We start from the raw sequence: 18,838 nt of genomic DNA on the forward strand, positions 1-18,838 counted from the left end.
CCATTCTAGGTTCTTGTGATCTGTCCAAATGTCAACTGAGGTTTTGGTGCTCTCCAAGTAGTGTTACCAAGCTTCAAAGGCTTGAATAATGGCTAGCAACTCTTTGTTATAAATGAGGTAGTTGAGATGATATGAATTTTTTCTTAAGTGCTTAGAATGCTTCTTTGCATGCTGGCATCCAATCCCATCTATGTTCTTTCTGTATTAACTCAAATAGTGGTTTAGCTGTTTTTGAGTAATCTTTGATAAACTTATGATAGAAGTTACAGAATTCTAAGAATGATTGTACTTCTTTGACTTTAGTTAGTATTGGCCAGTCCGTAATGCCAGCTACTTTGATCACATTTCCAGGTGCCCATGAGATATAACATATCCCAAATAATCAATTTTCCTCTTGTGTAAATGGCACTTTGACAGTTGCAGGTATAAATCATTATCCTATAATATCTGTAAAACCTGTTGCATTGTCTTGATATGTTCATTCATAGTTTTGGAGAATACCAAGATGTAATTTATATAAATAGCCACTTTTCCTGCATAGATCAAGTTCTACCTACTTAAATCACCTTGTTATATCATAGCCGGCTTTCATCATGCCTTGTCCCCCAACACCTGTCCCTGTTTCACTTTAGCCCCCTTCATCCTTCACCTAGTCTTAGTCACATCCTCTAGGTCCTATAACTCTCTCACCTCCATCGACCATATCGATGGTATCATGGTAGATGACCCTTATCTTGAACTTGGTGTCCCCAGTCTCCCTGATCACATTCTTAACCCCTATATACTAGCACTTCACAGGCCTTTGCACTCTTTAATACTACTCCCCACATTCTCATCCCCAGTTATCCCCTCCCTCTCTAAAATCTGATGAATTACTGAAACCCTAGCCTCACAGGCACTCTTCATCACATCACTCTCATAAATGACAAAGCCCCAATTTTATTGGACCAATCAGGACTCAATGATCCTACCAACTCCCTCCTCTATATATAGCAGACCATCATGATACATGCCTATCAGGTGCACCAGGGACCACTGGACAGGCATCAAATGGCACTGCTTACCAATATAGCTATTACTAATTATAGAAACAAGGGGTTGGTGAATCTTCCCACCCTCTGCAGCGACATGGTTAGCTATTGTCCTAATGGGTATGGCTTACTCAGCATGAAATTGCTGCTTTATCATTCTCCATAAGAATGGATCAACATACTCACTCCTATCCCTTACAAGTAAAACATCATTCACTGGCTCTGAGTCACTGGTTTTGGAAGGGCTCAACTAGTAATAGATGAGTACATACTAGAGGGAACTCTGCCAGAATGCCTCTTTCCCTTAGATGAACAAAGAGTACATCACATTGCTGCCTATTGGTTAGAGGGGTCCAACCTACCTGACAATGTCAGACTATGGTACATGTCAAGGAAAGATGTAACAGAGGAAGATTGATATCATCTGCTTAGACCAGAGAAACTAGTTTATAAACCACAAAGGATCATTGGTGCCCCCAGAACTTCAGGGAACATTGCATGAGCACCTGGTTTCCTGTTAATAGTCTCTCTTCTAATGCTCTGGGAATCCACCATTGAACCCCTCCCACTTATTGTGACTTTACTGCCACTCTCACCCTTACATCTGGACATACTAGTGCTCTTTCAGCACCCAATATTGCCAGAATGGACCAGTTCCCTCACTACAGAAATACCAGCCAATCTACCATACCCTCACACTGACCCCTTTCTAGGAAATCAGCTTATGCCTATCCTAGACTTCGAGCAGGATGAGCCCATGTGCTCTATGAGTCTCTCTTACAACCTTGAACAAGTCATCCAGGATTTCAAGGCTTGTCACCCACTTCTGGCAACATTCATACTATCCTCTTTTATATCCACATCTGAGACCCTTGTTGACATGCCCACCCCCTAATCTCCAGCAATATCTGTCACAATAGAAAATTAGTGTGATGGAGCTTGCACTTCTAAAGCTATATGGCCCTCAACCGTAGTGTTCACTCCCTCTCCTCTTGCATCCCCCTCCCCCCTAAAGTACAATAATGTTGGGAATGCAGCTGTAATGGACATCTCCTTGCAGGATGCCCAATCACATATATCTGGTAAAGGACTAACGTCACCATACACAACTCCTTGTGCAAGTACAATATGCATTGCATAACAGTGAGTCATCTTCATATTCACATGGAACAGGTTGCTGAAGAATACAGCTACCACAAGAGGGCAATAGAGCAGATGTGTGACATGGCTCTTTGGGTTGGATACCCAATATGCATAATTCCCATGTTTGATGAGGATCACCTACATAAACCACCTCCTACAATCACATCTCGAGTCAAGTGCCAAAGACTTGTGTAAGAGAGGGTGTAGTATTAGGACTATATCCTAACACGTACTTTGCATATGATCTAAAAGTACAGTCATGCAGTGCACTCATGTCTCAAACTTAAACTGTAAATTTGTTACTATTTACATGCTGATGCATGAACTCTTATGTATATATAACTCATTAACAAGTCTCAGCTTGAACACTTATGACCATTACAATCAGTCCCTGATTGCTTTATAATGTAGACAGATATTTAATATGGTTACCATATATAGTTAAAGTATTCACTGTGGATGATGTATCTCAATCATTTAGCTTACTTGGTGTTTAGAAGCATAGACCAGATCTCTGTCTAGCCCTAAATAGTTTGTACATATAAATATCCAAGCTGAGCTTCTTAGAAGATCAGCTTGTTCACTTTGTATACATCTTGATCTCTACACTGTGTCTAGTGTCTGGCTCCCTTCAGCCTACACATCACAAAATCTGTTGGATCAATTGGTTCATACCTAGTCTAACAAAGCACTGGATCTATCTCAAAGCTCTTATTATTCTCTCATCTCTATAGCTTATCAAGGACTTGCTGCTTATCAAGTCATATGTTGGAACCCATCAGAAGTCATTTGTTGTATTAGAGAGGACTTTTTGGTCAGTGACAAGCATCATCTTATCATCAATCAACATTTTTTCCATCTCTTTAAAAATAGGATTGACAGCAACTAAGACTTCCTCATACAAGCCCAAAAACACATAATAGTCTTTATTTATTGGGCTGTCACAATTAGCCCAGGGGATATTTCTTAAGTGCATCAAGTGCACATGATAAGCCTAGTGGCTTAACACAAAGTCTAACCAAACTTAAACTATATTGATACCATAGAGTGCTTCAAAGAATAATTATATTCATACAACAGTTAAACATATTGAGATATAAACTCTCTTGCTTTTTTTTCATCACTTTTGTCATCAGTCTTTTTTTGTTTGCTTAGTACCCCCCCAATCTTTGATCATGGCAGAAATTCTCCTGGATTCTCATACAAATCATCCACAGCTATGTTGATGTTAGTGATGGAGTGCACTACAATAGTAAACTCTGCTCACAATATTCATCTTCCTGTTGATTTACTGAAGAAGGGCCAGATGGTATATGCAAACTATCCACTAAGAATACTTTTGATAAGCTATATTATCTTTAAATAAGAATTTACTTACAATTAGACATTGATTTAGAAGCCTTGACTTGTTCCAAAGCATTGCTAAGAATAGCCAAGGACATATCTTGGATATCATTGATTGTCCTATCTAGTCTGTTTATCAAAGCTGCCTCATTTGTTTTCATGCTATTAGTATATGCCTTTATAACCTCTTTTATCCCTTGGTCTATCCTTGTGGTAATCAAGGGACCTAGTTGCTCCATGAGCTGAGCGACAATATCGCCAGTATTGAGAGTTGTGGCTGTAGAAGGGGGAGCAAGTGTAGGAGTTGAATAGGCTGGTGTAGCAAGCTTGTATCTGTTCCAGCCATTGATTGCCTTCTTGTAGTACATGAATTGACCACCAGGTACGATATGCAAGATACGCTGGAAGTCCCCACTATAATTAAGATACAAAGGAAGGACCTCCTCTGCAATCTTTCCTTCAATGATTTCATTGCTAAGGCCATAGTATTCTCTTGCAGCTTTAGGTGTATGACCTGCTTGAAGAGCACCAATTGTATCCTCTTCATCCAGTTGGAGCAAGTGATTGATTGGTCGGCAGTGATGGCGACGAAAAGCAACATTAATATGACGGTATGAATTGACATTCATAGGCCAACCAATTGTTTCCTTTTTCTGGCTGTGGTGGCCTAAAAGAGTGGTAATCATCTTGGCATCAAAATCATGGTCATATGCAACAAATAGTCGGTTATGATAGCGTCGTACACAATCAGGCCTGTCCTTCATGAGTACAGCTGCTAATCGCAGTGCAAATGGGCGAAGAATGGCATGGTCTTGGATCATAAGATCAGCGGTATGTGCAGGCAGAGAGGTGGGGATTGCTTTGTCATGTCCTTCAATAGCTGTGCGCTTGGTATAATACCGCATAGTGGCAACATGCTGGTCCAGTATGAGGCAGCTGCGCTTGTCACGAGTCAAAGTGTTCCGTAGATTAGAAGCACCTAGTTCGCTAATTCGGCTTGCAGCTCCACCTATCACCTCAATAGAGAGAATCTGCTGCCCTTGAAATTCAGCATAGTCCCGAAGCCATTTTTCACAATAGCCATGATTCCAAATGATTTGTCCATCTGCCTGATAACCTATAATAAACTTGGCACAAACTTGAGGGGTTGAAAGAACGGCATTCAGCATACGGTCCTGGTCCCCAAAGATTTTATGGTTACGAGGATCATCCAAATAGCAATATCCTACTTCACGATTAGATGGATCATCGTAGATTGTGTCATACCTGCACCGCAGCTTCATTCCTTCAAATAACCTCTCGAATGTTGTTTTTTGAGCATACATGATTGAATGTGCCATTGCGCGTAGTCCATCCAAAGTGATCTTTTGACCATGGTACAACATCTCTGTGTGGTGTTCATGATCGGTCCACCAGATACGAATGTCACCCATTGTAGCATATGCAATGGCAGTGGCAAGATGCTGCAAGGATCTGATACTGCTAAATGTACTTTCTTCGCCTTCAGTTGTCCACTTGGCTAAGGAAGCAAAGGCCATATCATCTGATTGAATACGATGACCTTGATGATCTAGAACCAACTGCCGCACTCTATGGCAAATGACTAGACGGATAGTATAAGTGAGGCGTGCAAGTGTCTGTGTGCAGCTAGATGCTGGTTTGAATGCACCCTTGTCATCAATCATTGATAATGCCACCCAGCACATGACAGGATCTTGTAAGTTTGAACCAGTTGCAGGCTCCCATTCTGTTGTAAATAAGTCCAAAAGAATTGGATCAATTGCAGCAGAAATTTGCTCATGGTCTTGAGTGGTAAGTGCCTGACGGAGATCACTAAGATGCTGCACAAGTGCTGGGGTTGTTGTAAGCTTGTATGGATCTGTTGATTTGGCACGAAGAAAGGCAGCAAGCAAAGATAGGACAGGAACCATATATGACTCAAGAGTCCCATCAAGAAGATGATTGCTAAAGGGTGTGTGATTTAAGCTATGATTAACAATATAAGTATATGATTTATAAAATATCAAAGATAAAACTGACCCAGTTGCACGATCTTCTGTATTGACCTTTTTTCTAACCAATTCTGAGATCGAACCAAGCTCTATAGTCATCAATCTGAATAGATGGAGGAGGCCAGCCTTTAAAAACAAAAACTCGGTATGGAGAGGAGCAGCACCAAGCTTGTGAAGTGATAGAAAGGATTGGCCCTCAAAGTGAAGATGCCATCCAACTTTATTGAGAAATGGATTGACCAATCGGCGGTCTGTCTCTGCATAAACATCCTGTGCCATAATGTCCTTGACCATAGTTTTGACAGCATGAAGAATATCCTCATGAGGTCGAGTCACCTGAGAGCGAGGAATAACAGGAAAGTAGGGGTGATTGAAATGATTCCAGCGCTGAATATAGGAACGGCTCCATTCTTCAGGACGAGGGACTCCCTTGTGCTTTTGGTGATGATGACCCTTGGCTGATTTTTCATCTCCCCGATACACATTGCAGCCATGAACGTCACATCTATACCCATTAATACATTTGAGGCCTTCAAACTCAATGCAAAGGTCTGTTGGCTGATCAGGATAATCATAAGAAAGATCCTTGTCATTGACTGTCTGATAAAAAACCTCTTTGTCGAAGGGCTTGCGACCCCAGCCATGTGCTTGTTGAAGATGGGCATGGATATTTTGAGGAGCAACGACAATTTGACAGAGCATGCAAATAAGGGCGCCAAGACGAGAGTTATAGACAAAGCCATATTCGCTGAAGATGGGAACCAATATAAGCTATAATTAAAGGATTAATCATAGTTTGAAAAAAGTTTGCAATAGATAGCTACCTCATCATATACCAGAATGTTAGACTGGCCATTAAGAATATCTGTGTCTGGCTCTGAGCCCTATTAATATATGTTCAAATCTAGAAAACAGTATATTGAAGCAATGAAAATATACCTCTTGCTCATCCTCATCAGCTTCAGGTTCAATTGGCTGTATTATGACATAAGGTATATCATCTTGTTCTTGTTCTATAGGTGTATCATCTTGTTCTTGTTCCATAGCAGTATTCTCATGTTCAGAGTGGACTGAGTGGACTGGTGAAGGGGATCTTGAATGATAAGAAGTTGAAGTTGATATTGCTTGATTGATATTTGTAGTAGCAGTAGATAATGGAGTGATAGACAACTAAGTTTATTATTAGCTATACAATTGAACCCTCATAAAATATAACACTTGCATTTGGAATAGGATAATTGGCAGGCAACACTTTGACACGTTTAGGTAAGTCCAATGGATCAACTATAATATTAGGCTAATTAATCTTAGATTAGTAGTAGAATTTTTAAAAATTAAGTAGTTGCATACCTCAAATGGAACAATAGGTTCAGTGCCACACCATGTACTCTTTAGCTTTTTCATATGATCTGTAAGTGTCTTTCCCCTTTTATAAGGATGAGGAACATTTGCATGGTTTTCTGCACTACAGTGGCAGTAGTAAAAGCCATCAGAAAGACGAAAAATGAAGATGCGGCCTTCAACAGTAGTTATCTCAAACCATGGACCTGTGCCATCTGATTTGGCGCTAACTTTATAAAGGTTTTGAGACATGCTACCAAAGTCTATCATAAACATAAATTAAAATTAGCTTGATAATCTTCAACAAATATAATTAAATAAGTGAGGGGGGTTCTAGAACCCCTCTCAGCATAAATAGCTCTTATATTTCTATTCAAGGGCAGGGGGGTCCTAGGACCCCCCTGCCCTTGAATAGTACAAGGACTATCTAGACTTTTCAATAATAATCTGAGGAAACTGACCTGATGATGATGGTTGAGAATGAAGAGGCGTGGGAATAATTTTCGAATTACAGGCCCTTATATATCTGGCAAGCTGCTTATGTAAATATTCTCACAGGTCTGAGAATCCCATACTAAAGAATTGCTAACTGTGTTAATATACTAGTAATGGCCCTGAATACAAAAATATACAACAAAACATACCACTACTAAACATAAGTAGGCATTGATATGCTAGTAATGGCCCTAATTATGAACATATACAACAAAACCACCACTAAATACAGGTAGGCTTGGAGCTAACTTGCCTATAGACTAAAGAACCTTATTATTAGTAAGATAGAAAGCAATATACATACTTAAAGCTATACAAAGTTGTGCAAAGTCTGTGCAAAGACTAGTAAAGTGGTTGGTAGTAATGTGAAGACATAAGATACACTACTGGTGCCAAGGGATATAGAATATGCCAATCTAAGTCATAGTCAACCTAGTCAACTTTAAGGATAGTGACAAAGGCTTTAGTAAGAGATATAACAATAGTATGAAGACAAGGCAAACAAAGCAAAAACAATAGAAAAGATGAGTAATATGAGTGAGATCTTTTGATAAAGTTGAGATCAAAACAGAGGGATGTTTAAAACTGGTATATTGCAGTATCAAAGGTAGGTATTTATAGTAAGACAAAGTAGGTAGAGTAAAAATAAACTTGTAAGATAAGATATAAATGACATTGTGCCAAGCCTGGAAAATTGCAAGATAAAGAAAACCATATGCAGAGTTACTTGCAGACTACAAGGTTCTATTGCACCATAGTTGAGAAAGTAAACAATTTTTATCAAAGGAATATAAGGAGTAGGCAAGGTAGTCTATGTGGGCTATAAAAAGAAATAAATCATAAGACCTATAGTGTCTAATAAGCACACACAATAAAACTTGCTGTAGATAGAGCATTATGGAGATGAACTTCAAAGCACCTACATAGAAGGGCATGTGGTACACAGCATCAGGGCTTGGCAGTATTAGCAATGTTGAGGTCACTCTTCTAAGTGGTCATGCTATACCCAAGTGATCATGTATACTATAAGGTGCTATAAAATTATGCTGCAATAATAACTATGTTGGTCCACTGTTGTGAATATCTTTGTATAAGGAGGCTTGGGGAATATCATGTGAGACTGCAAGTTGTCCTAATTATAGCAAGGAGCTTCCAAGTATTAGGAAGGTCTAGTGTGAAGTTCTAACAACTTGAGCAACCAACCACAAAAATGATATAAAAATAGGGGCCTTAGTGCCTAGAGAGGTGTCACACTTATTAGTAGCATTCCAGGGCATTCTTTGAATAGCAAGGCAGTCTCTAGCTAGGGTTCTGCCTCAAAAATGACTTTAAATGTAGCCACAGGGAAGATTGTGGAGCTAGAGGTGGTGGTGGCAACTATAATGGTTGCCCCCTTACAAAAGGTGCCAGTTTTGGAAGCCACAAGGAAGACCATTGTATGAGTGGGGTTAGTAGCATTGAGGAGCAGTCTAATAGAGCCAATTATGGTACTAGGGCATATAGACATAGAGGGGAATAAGAGGAGCAATGAGGAAGAAAAGAAAGTAGTAAGGGAACTGTCAAGCAAGGACTTGGCACTATTAGAGGCTATAAGAGGACAGCTACCATTTAGCTAGTTGGTATTACAAACTGATCATTTAGTAACCCCAAAAATAGAAGGTTTTTCCCTAGATTACATAATAAGGGAGAGTGGAACAATGGTCTCAACTGTATGAGTGTACAATAATGGATGATATTCAGAGTGCACAGTAAGGGAAACTGCAAGCATTTACAGCAGGAAGATTATAGTAAAGCTGAGGTACTGTGATAGAAAGACAATAGTGAACAAAGAAAATAGACTGAAGACCCTCAGCCTATTCTACGGGCCTTTTATACTACTTTTGGAAGATGTGAGAATGCTGTGCATATCTCCTAGGCATTCTCTAAGTCACTGCTCTTTCTCAGCAACTATTCTTGAACTTTTTCTATTGTTTCCTTTTAACCTAGGGGAATAATGGGCAGAATCTTCCTATAAATTTGTATTTGTAAGCCCATCATTGGTTACCTCATATTATCTATTAGTTTACTTGACTAGTAATGATAATATTCACCAGAAGTCAATGACTAATAGATGTTACCTTAGACCATGATGTCTGTGCCATAGTAGGCATTACCTAGTAGTTGTGATGATTATTGCTAGCTTAGACTCGATTGTGGAGGTCCCAGCAGACTGTAATCATGACAATACCCCCTTTCTATATCCTAGTACCTAATAAAATTTTTAAAATTCATTGCCATTCCATATACAATTTGCTTTCTTAAGTGTGAAAAGGAGCAGATGTGGCTTTTGCTATGAATTTGTTTTCTAGGAGGAAGACTGACTTACATTATTTGATTCTCTGGGAGTTTTCCATCTCCATTTAGCTGTTTATTTGTTGACTATTGGGGTTTTTCAAGCCCCTTATTAGTAGGATGTTTTTCCTTTACCTGCTAGTTTTGTTGCTGAGAGCTGCCTAGTTTTTCAAGCCAGGGAGATTAGATTCAACTAGACTGTACCTATTTAGCTTTGAAAAAGGTGTCATATATGAATGGTGTGTTGGAAAAGTAAAAACTCATCAATGTGGATTTATATCATATTATCATCATCTTCTTCTTTCTTCCCCAAGGGTCAAATCTTAGTGTTTCTATGACAGCTTTTCTATCCTTATCATTTCTATGCTGAGGGAGACTCTAGACAAGTAGGTTGATCATTTTCACAAGGCTTAGGCCTACTTCTCTATCACAGTTGGACTTTACAACTGGTTTTGAATCCTGGTAGGGTTTCTTTAATAATCCCAAGTAGTACTGCTCCCATATGGTGACCTCAACTTTAGTGAGGTTGAGTTTGTGTCCAGAGTTTGTTTGTCACAAATGTAGGCCTATGGTGGGAAATACTATGTGTAGTGTTGGATTTAAGGCAAGGACTTGAAGAAGAATAGACTTGAATATTGGTACTCTTGTGAAGCTGTATTGCTCCTATATAGGAAGCTCATCTCCGACTAAGATTAGGTTTGGAGTGAAGAGGGAGTCTAGCCTCTTGCTTATTGACTGATACCAAATTTGGGTATATAAGAAGACCTTTAAGACCACAGATAATTGATTAATTGGGGTTGCATAATGTAAATCTATAATTGCAGTTTAAACATTATGTGGGACATTATATAGCTTAACATCTTTATGGATATTATGTGTAGTTTTCTCTAGTCATGCAGGGATGGTAATATGTATGCAGTTTTGTCTTGTCATGCAGGAATGATAGAGTAGAATAGCTTTTTTTATTTGGGTGCTTTCCTAGTTTAAGAGAAAGGTTATTGTAGACCTTTTTTATTGTCATCATGGAGTAGCTGTAAGGGAAAACTTTTCTTTGTACTAGATCATTTGCTAGTAATGTGCATAGGGCCTAGACCAGGTTTTGTCTTAACAGGTCTCTACTGAGGTATGATAAAAATGACTTATGCTATATTAAACTAGATAACTTAGACCTAAATAAAGGTCAACTCAGTTTAATGCTGTGAGCTTAGGTGAATTCTATCATCTGACTTGTTCCTCTAAGTCACAATAGTTTTTGGGCCTTTAGAGATAAGGGCAGTTTACTGTTATTTTGGACTTGACTAGTGGATTGTCATCAATAATGTCATTGATTGATGATCTCTATGCTTAAATGGATGAGTAGTTTAGGGTCATTGTGGACATAGATAGTTTAGCATTATTACAGATATATCCAACTACAAATATTGTAGTAGAACAATAACTAGTTTAACATCATCTCAGACATTTGGGCTAAATAGACTAGACTTGAGGATGGCCATCCCTGTGTCATACTTCTGTAATATATGGCTAAGAAAGCCTTGTGATCTAGTCTTCCATAACCAGATACTTGACTTAATGCACATGTCCTAGTTGCCTCTTAACTAGGTCTTAAAGTGGAATTTCTTGTCTTTGACTTAAATACTAGACTAGGCACTCCACAAGGAGATTGTGGCTCCTTCATATCCTTAGACACCTTATCTGGAATTGAACTAGATTGACCCCATATTCTTTTATTAAAAGGTAGAGGAATATAAAAGTACTTGACTGCTTATAGATGGAGTTCTACAATGTGGAAGGTTAGGTCCCCTGCTTCACTAGAATAAAACCACAATCTATGGGTTAATAGTAGTTTAATTGTCATTTCAGATATGGATAGTGTTATGTCATTGTGGACCCTTGTAGTTTAATGTTATTATGGATGGAAACTAGTTCATAGTCATTGCAGACCAAATAACCTTGTTCTAGAATTTTTGCACCAGTCATGTTATGCCCTTTTTTTTTGTACCAAAAAAAAGAAGGGGGTGGCTTGTCAATACCATAGTATATTGACCCTCAAGGGCTCCCTAATACAGAAAAAGCCCTATAAAACTAGGAATACAAATGGGATGCCTAATCATTTGTCAGATTAACCCTTTGATAGTAAGGGTATAAAACCACCCCATTTTGTGTATGCTATCACATAACAAGACTCACTATTGTACATCACGAACAAATTGTATTGGTTAGGTACTTTCTCTGCCTTCTTGTTTTTTTACAGTTTTAAGACATATAGGTCTAGTAGTTTTGATGTCATTTTGGATGAAGGTAGTTTAATGTCATTTTTAGATAAGTTGTACAGTTTAATATTATGAGGAATGGCAATGATGATGATGACTAGTTTAAGGCCATTATGGACCAACATGGTGGTATCCTATATATGAAACCATTGACTAGGATATAGGAGGTCCTTTTCTTTCTAATATCTAATGATGGGTAAGGAGTTCCTTAACTTCCTTACCTTTGCTCTTCATCTTATGCTCCACCCTCTAGTTAATGAGAGTTATTAATAGTCACAATTACCTTGATAACTTCCACCACCTTCATTGGGTCTATAGTAAGGGTCTACTTCATTATAATTTCCTAGATTGTCCAGTGTGTCCTAAGTATCTAGTTTGCTCTGAGTCTAGTAGCAATCTTATTAAGTCTCCAAGTTAGTATGCTGAGTTCATTGATTGCTTTGAGGATTTGGGCCCTCATTTGTATGAAGTTAAGGAGTAGGAGTAGCTGCCCCATTTTGTTATCATAGAGTCCTGCTAATCAGTGTTGCATGATAGTAGGGGGTCTGGGTTTCTTGATTTTGACAACCCTTGTTTCTTTGATAGATGGGCAGTTCCTTGTTATCAGTATTCTAAATATTGTAGGCTATAGTTTAAGCTCTACAATTAGGGGCTCCTGCCTCTTATAGGGCTTGTGTGTTCCCTCAGAGGAGTTTAGGTAATGGTATAAAGTGGTTGGGCAGGTTGACTTTATGACATAAAGATTCTAGCTTTTGACTAAGGGGGCTAGGTGATAATATGAAAAGGGTCAGCTTATTGTGGTGTGACAAGTCTAAGTTTCCCTAGAAGAAGGAGTGCTAGTAAGAGTCCATAGTTAACATATAGAGTGAATTTGTCTAGGTGGATGAGGAGGGTACAGGGTCATTCTTCTCCTTATTCTTCCCATGCAGCAATGTTGGAGTGTGTATCCAGGGCAAGTTACCTGATTTATTGACTTGTATTAGCCAATCATTGAGAAACATCATTATGCTCATTCCCTGGTTGTTAAGCTAAGAAGTTAGTGAGTTGCTACAGCACCATGGCAGTTGCTGTTACAAACTGCTCGTTTGGTAACCTCAAGAGTAGGAGGTTCTTCCCTAGGTCACTTGTGGAGGATGTGTGGAACAATGGTCTCAACTATACATGTAACACAGGAACCAAGAGTGTATAGCAAGGGCTGCAGTAGGAAGACTGCAGTATAATGAAAGAGAATAGACTGAAAACCGTCAGCCTTTTCTATGGGCCTTTTATACTAATTTAGGAAATAGGGCATGAGAATACTGTATATGTATCCATAGGTATTCTCTAAGTCATCTCTCTTAATAACAACTACTCTTGTTACTTCTCCATTTGTCTCCTTCCGGCCAGGAAAGACTAGGAGCTCCATGCCCTGTGTGTGAGTAGTTTATAAGGCAGGAAAGGATGCCCGCTACAACAGGCCCATGATGCTCGACCAACGATTGGTGATCCGTTGGAGTGGATGACCAAGGTTATTGCCTGTACCTTGATGTATGCCTCAGGATGAGGCTGCTTAATATTTGTGATGATCGTATCGGAATAGACCACTGTTAAGGTCTGATAAGTCGTGATCATAACAATATCCCCTTTCTACATCCTATTTGCCTGGTAGGACCATGCTTTGCACGTCATCGCCACTCCATATATGATTTGCTTTCTTGGCCCAACTATTATCGACCGGGTGCGACTCCCGGGAATGACCCCATTTTCTGGAAGGAAGACTGACTTATGCATCTGATCCTCTAGGAGTTTTCCATCTCCGTTGAGCTGTTTGTTTGTCCGTGCGTGAGGGTTCCAAGCTCTACCCTGTAGGATATTCTTTCTTCACCTGTGAGGATTATTTTGCCACGTGTAACCCCATCGCGGTCTTACTCCAGCCTCCCTGGAACAGTATCAAGATAGGCATATGAATGCAAGTGGTGTGTGGATGAGTAGAAACTCTAGCATGTGGGTTCTGATTTATGTCATCATTGTCTTCTTCTTCCTTCTCCAAGGGCCAAACCTCAGTGTTTCCAGGATAGTCGTCTATCCTTGTGATTTGTTGTTTCCTCTTGATGCTCCGAGACGCCCACGGATAAGTATGTTGATTGCTTTACGAAGGCTTAGGCCTACTTCTCTAGGCTATCTTCCTGGCATCCCAAGCAGTATTGCTCCCATATGGTGAGCTCATCTCCAGTGAGGTTCTAGCCAAATCCCAAGCAGTATCGCCCCCATATGGTGGGCTCATCTCCGGTGAGGCAGTTCATGGCATCCAGAGTTTGTTTTTTACTAAAAGTGTTGGGTTTAAGGCAAGGATGTGAAGAAAATTAGACTGGAAGGGTGTAGCAGGGAGAAAAGGAGGAGTCTGACTCCTTCTCCAAGTCTGCCCATTTGCATGCACGAATAGACATTAAGACCACAGCTGATGTATTTGTTGGGTCGCGAGATATATCCACAATGGTAGTTTAAACGTCATTCCAGATGATCCGTAATTTAGGGTCATTGCAGACCATTGGGACCCAGGTTTGCCAATCACAACCCTTAATGTAACAAGGGGCACTAGTTTAACATCATCACAGATGTATTGGTGTCCATGAGGGATATGGACATCAATAACAACCACGATGTACAGCGGGGCACTAGTTTAACATTGTTGCAGACACTCCATAGTTTACCATTGTTGTGGATGTACCGGCCTTTGCAATTCAAGGACCCAATACACAATCCTTATACCAAAAGGGATAGTAGTTTAGTATCATTTCAGACATAGGTGTTGTCTGCATCCTCTAGATACAGATAGCACCAATGATCCCCATGCTAAAAGGAACAAATAGTTTACCGTCATTGCGGATGTGTTCTGCTGCAAATATTGCAGCAAAACAATGCTTAGTTTAATGTCATCCCGGATGGTATGCTGCTGTCTTGTGGTACAAACAGCACCATATGACTCTTAGAGCCAAGAGGGGAAGTAGTTTACCATCATTTCGGACCGGTGGACTGGCGGCGGCCACCAATCCCAACTCCTATGCGGTAAGGAGCAATTAGTTTTACATTGTCGCGGATGTGATGCCATTTCGCGACTTAAAATGACATCCTATGATCCCTGTGTGGAAATGGACAGTAGTTTTATGTCGTTTCGGACGTATTGGAGCTGGAGCAATAATTCCAGCTCCAAGATGGTTCCTAGAACAAAAGGAACGGTAGTTTAACACCACTTCGGACGCTTGGGAGTCATGTAATCTAGCCTTTTTGACTAGATTTCTGACTCGAGGCATGTGTCCTAGTTGCCTCCTGACTAGGTCTTGGAGCGGAATTTCTTGTACTTCGACTCCAGGACTAGACTGGGTGCACCGTGAAGAGATGCGTGCTTTTCAACGTCCCCAGACCCCTTGCTTGGATTTGAACCAAGATGACCCAATGTTTTTTTATTGAAAAGCGAGTGAACGTCGAAGTGCTCGACCACTTATAGGCAGGGTTCTGTAATGTGGGTCCTCCCAAAAACCCGCGCTTCACCAGAATACAACCATGCTCCATGGGTCATTGATAGTTTTGTGTTGTTTTGGACAGTGACTAGTTTAATGTCATTGCGGACCCTAGTAGTTTATAGTCATTTTGGACCAAGCCTTTGGTAGTTTTACATTGTTCCGGATGTGATTTTGGCCTTGCATTGCCTTGTGAGGCAAGCACGTTTAGTAGAGGTGACCTGGCCTTTACTATCTCATGCATCAGCAAGTTAGGATCCCCTAATATGGAAATGATCCTGTAAAACTGGAGATCCAAAGTGGGACGTCCAGACACCAGTCAGACCTTGACTGTGAGGGTTCACTTAATGAGTTATGCATCATAATGTTCTTGGACTTGCAACCGATTATGTAGGAGACTCCTTTGTTGTACCAAGACAAGGAGCAAGCTTGTCGACACATTAATACACGATAGCACGCATGACGGGTAAGGGTTCCCTAATGCAGAAAAAACCCTGTAAAACTGAGGATCTAAATGGGATGCTCAATGCATCTGTCAGATTTCTCCTTGACAGCGAGGATGTGAAAGTTCTCCCGCGCATACACTGCATCGAGGAATATGCCCGCTATGTGCCCTGGTTCTACCATCTCTAGAAACGGGGTGGTAGTCAGATACTTCCCCTGCCTTCTTGTCTTTTCACAGTTTTAAGATATGCAGGTCTGGTAGTTTTGACATCATTCCAGACATGGGGTAGTTAAACGTCTCTTTCGGATAAGGGCATACAGTTTAACGTCTTGAGGGATGAATCCAGTTTTACATCATTGCGGACAAACTAGTTTTAGGTCATTTTGGACCCTAATGTCAGATGCCCATGGGTAAGGAGTTCCTCCACTTCCTTACCCCCTTTCTTTCCCTGTGAGCGCCTGTTAATAATCAAAGGGTCCCTGATATCCATCGCCTCCTTCATCGGGCCGGTAGTAGGGATTGGCATCATCATAATTGCCAGGGTCGTCTAAAGCATCCCAGGCGTTGAGCTCAGACCTAGTCCAAGAGCAATTTTTTCGAGCCTCCAAATCAGTGTGGCAAGCTCTGCGGCTACTCCGGTTATCCTGTCCCTCGTCCGCACAAAATCGAGTACCAGCAGGAGGCGTTCCAGGCCGGTGTCGAACACTCCGGCCAACAGTTGTTCCATGTTGGAGGGTTGCTTGGGTTCCTCGACCCCTTCTTCCTTCGTTCCTTCGATAGATAGGCGGTTCCTCCTCGTTGGTACCCCCCTGGGATATGGGAATGTTTCGTACCCGGTGAGAGGAAGAGGCCACGGGATGGCTAGGCGTTGTATGAACCTCTCATTGTCTCGGTGAAGGGCCTTCGACGACCGTACATGGAGTCCTTTTTGGATTTGATATAGGCACGGAACATTCTCCGGGATGTGGTATGTTCCAAGTGACAATGCGGAAAGGATCAGTTTGGGTCAGCTGAAGATTTCCCAATTCCCTGGAGAAAAGAAGAGCTGGAAGGAGCTCTCGGTTGATAATACTGGGAGAATTTGTTGGGGTAGATGAGGAGGGCTCATGGTCATCCGTCATTGTCCTCGTACCAAGAGGCTGTGTCGGGGTTGGTTTGCAGGGCGAGCATTCTGATTTGTAGACTGGCACTAGCCAGTTGTCAAGGTACATTGCTATTCTCGTTTCTGGGTTGCCCACATGTCACTCCAATTCTCCGGAGTGAGGATCTGTACAATCGGCAGGTCCTCCCACGGAGCTGGGAACCTGTCTACTAGCCGATACTGATGGTTGTGCAGTTCCTGGTAGAACTGGTACTGGGTCAACTGCTCCATGGCTTATAGATTGAGCTCCAGCTCTTGCTCGTAGTCCCGAGGAACTTGCAGTTCTAGCATCTGGCGGGACTCCAGTAGAAGGTGGAATTCCAACTGATGGTCCACTAGGGCTTTGCAAGTTTCCGTCATTAGGGCCTTCATCCCATGGTGCATCTCGGGGATTCCCCTTTGTCAATAGTCGCTGGGTTCTTTCCCTTTCCTTGAACTAGGCATAATCTTTGGCATCATCATCCAAGAAATTGTTGAGATTTGGGGTGAGGATGGCGATGGTGGGTTCTGGTCAATGAGGGCTTGTTCCTCTTTCAACTCGTCCAGTGTCTGGATTGGCAACCATAAGGACAACATTGGGAGAGGAGTTTCTGGATGGAGATGAGACATCGTGGTCATTGTGGAGGAGCATTTAGATGTGGTCGATGTGGGAGAGGGGAGGTGTTCTTCCTTGGGGATGCCTTGTCTTCTCCCTTTATACTCTCTTTCTGTCCTCTAGGCTGATCCCGGACGGGGTTTATTGGGGTATCGGTCATGGAGCTTCTTCATGGCTTCTTCCGCCATCCCTTTTAGGAGAGTGTAGGGTTCCCAGGTGTCATCTGCTTCAGGATATCCCATCCATTTGACCAAGTACTTGGTTCCCCATCCTTGCTTCTTTGAGTCCACAATTTCTTCCACCTCGTAATGCTCTTCATCATTTAACACCTCCGGCAATGGTCTTGCAAAGTTTTTTCCGTGTGCTTCCGTTTCTTTGTACGGAGTGAGCATGGTGGCATGGAACACAGGGCGAATTTTCTAATGCGGAGGGATTTGAAGTTTGTATGCCAGTTCTTCTATTTTTGCCAATATTTTGAAGGGACTGTACCTCCTAGGGGCGAGCTTGAATTTGGGGTACATGGTCCAGATGTGGGTTCCTTCTAACCACACTTGGTTTCCTTCCTCCCAATGGGGGAGTTTCCTGTTAAAATCCCAGTCCTTGGCGTAATTGCTAGCCATTTGTAAGCTGGCTGCGGCTTCTTCCTAGACTTCTGTGATCACCTTAATGCATTCAGCTACCGTGGGTACCTTTGTCTCTAATGCTATGTCGGCCAAATAAGGGGGATTGAAGCTGTACAGTACTTCAAAGGGGGATTTTCCAGTGGCTGAGTGTTTCCACGTGTTATGTGAAAACTCGGCAAACAGCAAAAGGTCTACCCAATTGTCCTGATGGTAGTTGCAGAACGTTCTCAGAAATTGTTTAATCTCCTAATTTACCCATTCCATTTCTCCATCGGTTTGGGGATGGTACACCATGCTGAGAGCGGCGGTGATTGCTAGCCATTTCCAGAGTTCCCAGGTGAACTTGGCCATAAATTGAGGACCCCGATCGGACACTATTTTGGTTGGCAGCCCATGTCGATTGAAAACGTTATTCTGGAAAAGCACGGGCATTTCTTCTGCCGTGATTGTTTTCTTGCATGGGGTGATGACTATGCCTTTGGACAGTCCTTGGTCCACTACCACGTTGATTGAATCAAAAATTTTACTTTTGGGTTGAGATGAATCACCATGGGACATTAGTGGTTT

At 41.3% G+C, this 18,838-nt stretch overlaps 3 protein-coding genes across 3 annotated transcripts; all 3 read right to left on the reverse strand.

The window, feature by feature from the left end:
* Nucleotides 1–3,347: 3,347 nt before the first annotated feature.
* HETIRDRAFT_426159 (uncharacterized protein) lies at nt 3,348–6,574 on the reverse strand (the record flags this gene model as incomplete). The annotated part of the gene is made up of 6 exons (XM_009546569.1): nt 3,348–3,391; nt 3,442–3,465; nt 3,553–5,504; nt 5,559–6,301; nt 6,355–6,414; nt 6,470–6,574. The coding sequence occupies 6 exons, from the start codon at nt 6,572–6,574 to the stop codon at nt 3,348–3,350; spliced, it is 2,928 nt and encodes a 975-aa protein (XP_009544864.1).
* A 9,885-nt stretch (nt 6,575–16,459) lies between these two features.
* HETIRDRAFT_450354 (uncharacterized protein) lies at nt 16,460–18,040 on the reverse strand (the record flags this gene model as incomplete). The annotated part of the gene is made up of 2 exons (XM_009546570.1): nt 16,460–16,773; nt 17,785–18,040. The coding sequence occupies 2 exons, from the start codon at nt 18,038–18,040 to the stop codon at nt 16,460–16,462; spliced, it is 570 nt and encodes a 189-aa protein (XP_009544865.1).
* Nucleotides 18,041–18,067: 27 nt separating this feature from the next.
* HETIRDRAFT_450355 (uncharacterized protein) lies at nt 18,068–18,829 on the reverse strand (the record flags this gene model as incomplete). Its single annotated transcript, XM_009546571.1, has 3 exons — nt 18,068–18,292; nt 18,338–18,475; nt 18,527–18,829. 3 exons carry the CDS (start codon nt 18,827–18,829, stop codon nt 18,068–18,070), a joined length of 666 nt encoding a protein of 221 aa, XP_009544866.1.
* Nucleotides 18,830–18,838: the final 9 nt, after the last annotated feature.

The sequence above is a fragment of the Heterobasidion irregulare genome (assembly GCF_000320585.1).
Source record: "Heterobasidion irregulare TC 32-1 unplaced genomic scaffold scaffold_04, whole genome shotgun sequence".
NCBI lineage: Eukaryota > Fungi > Basidiomycota > Agaricomycetes > Russulales > Bondarzewiaceae > Heterobasidion > Heterobasidion irregulare.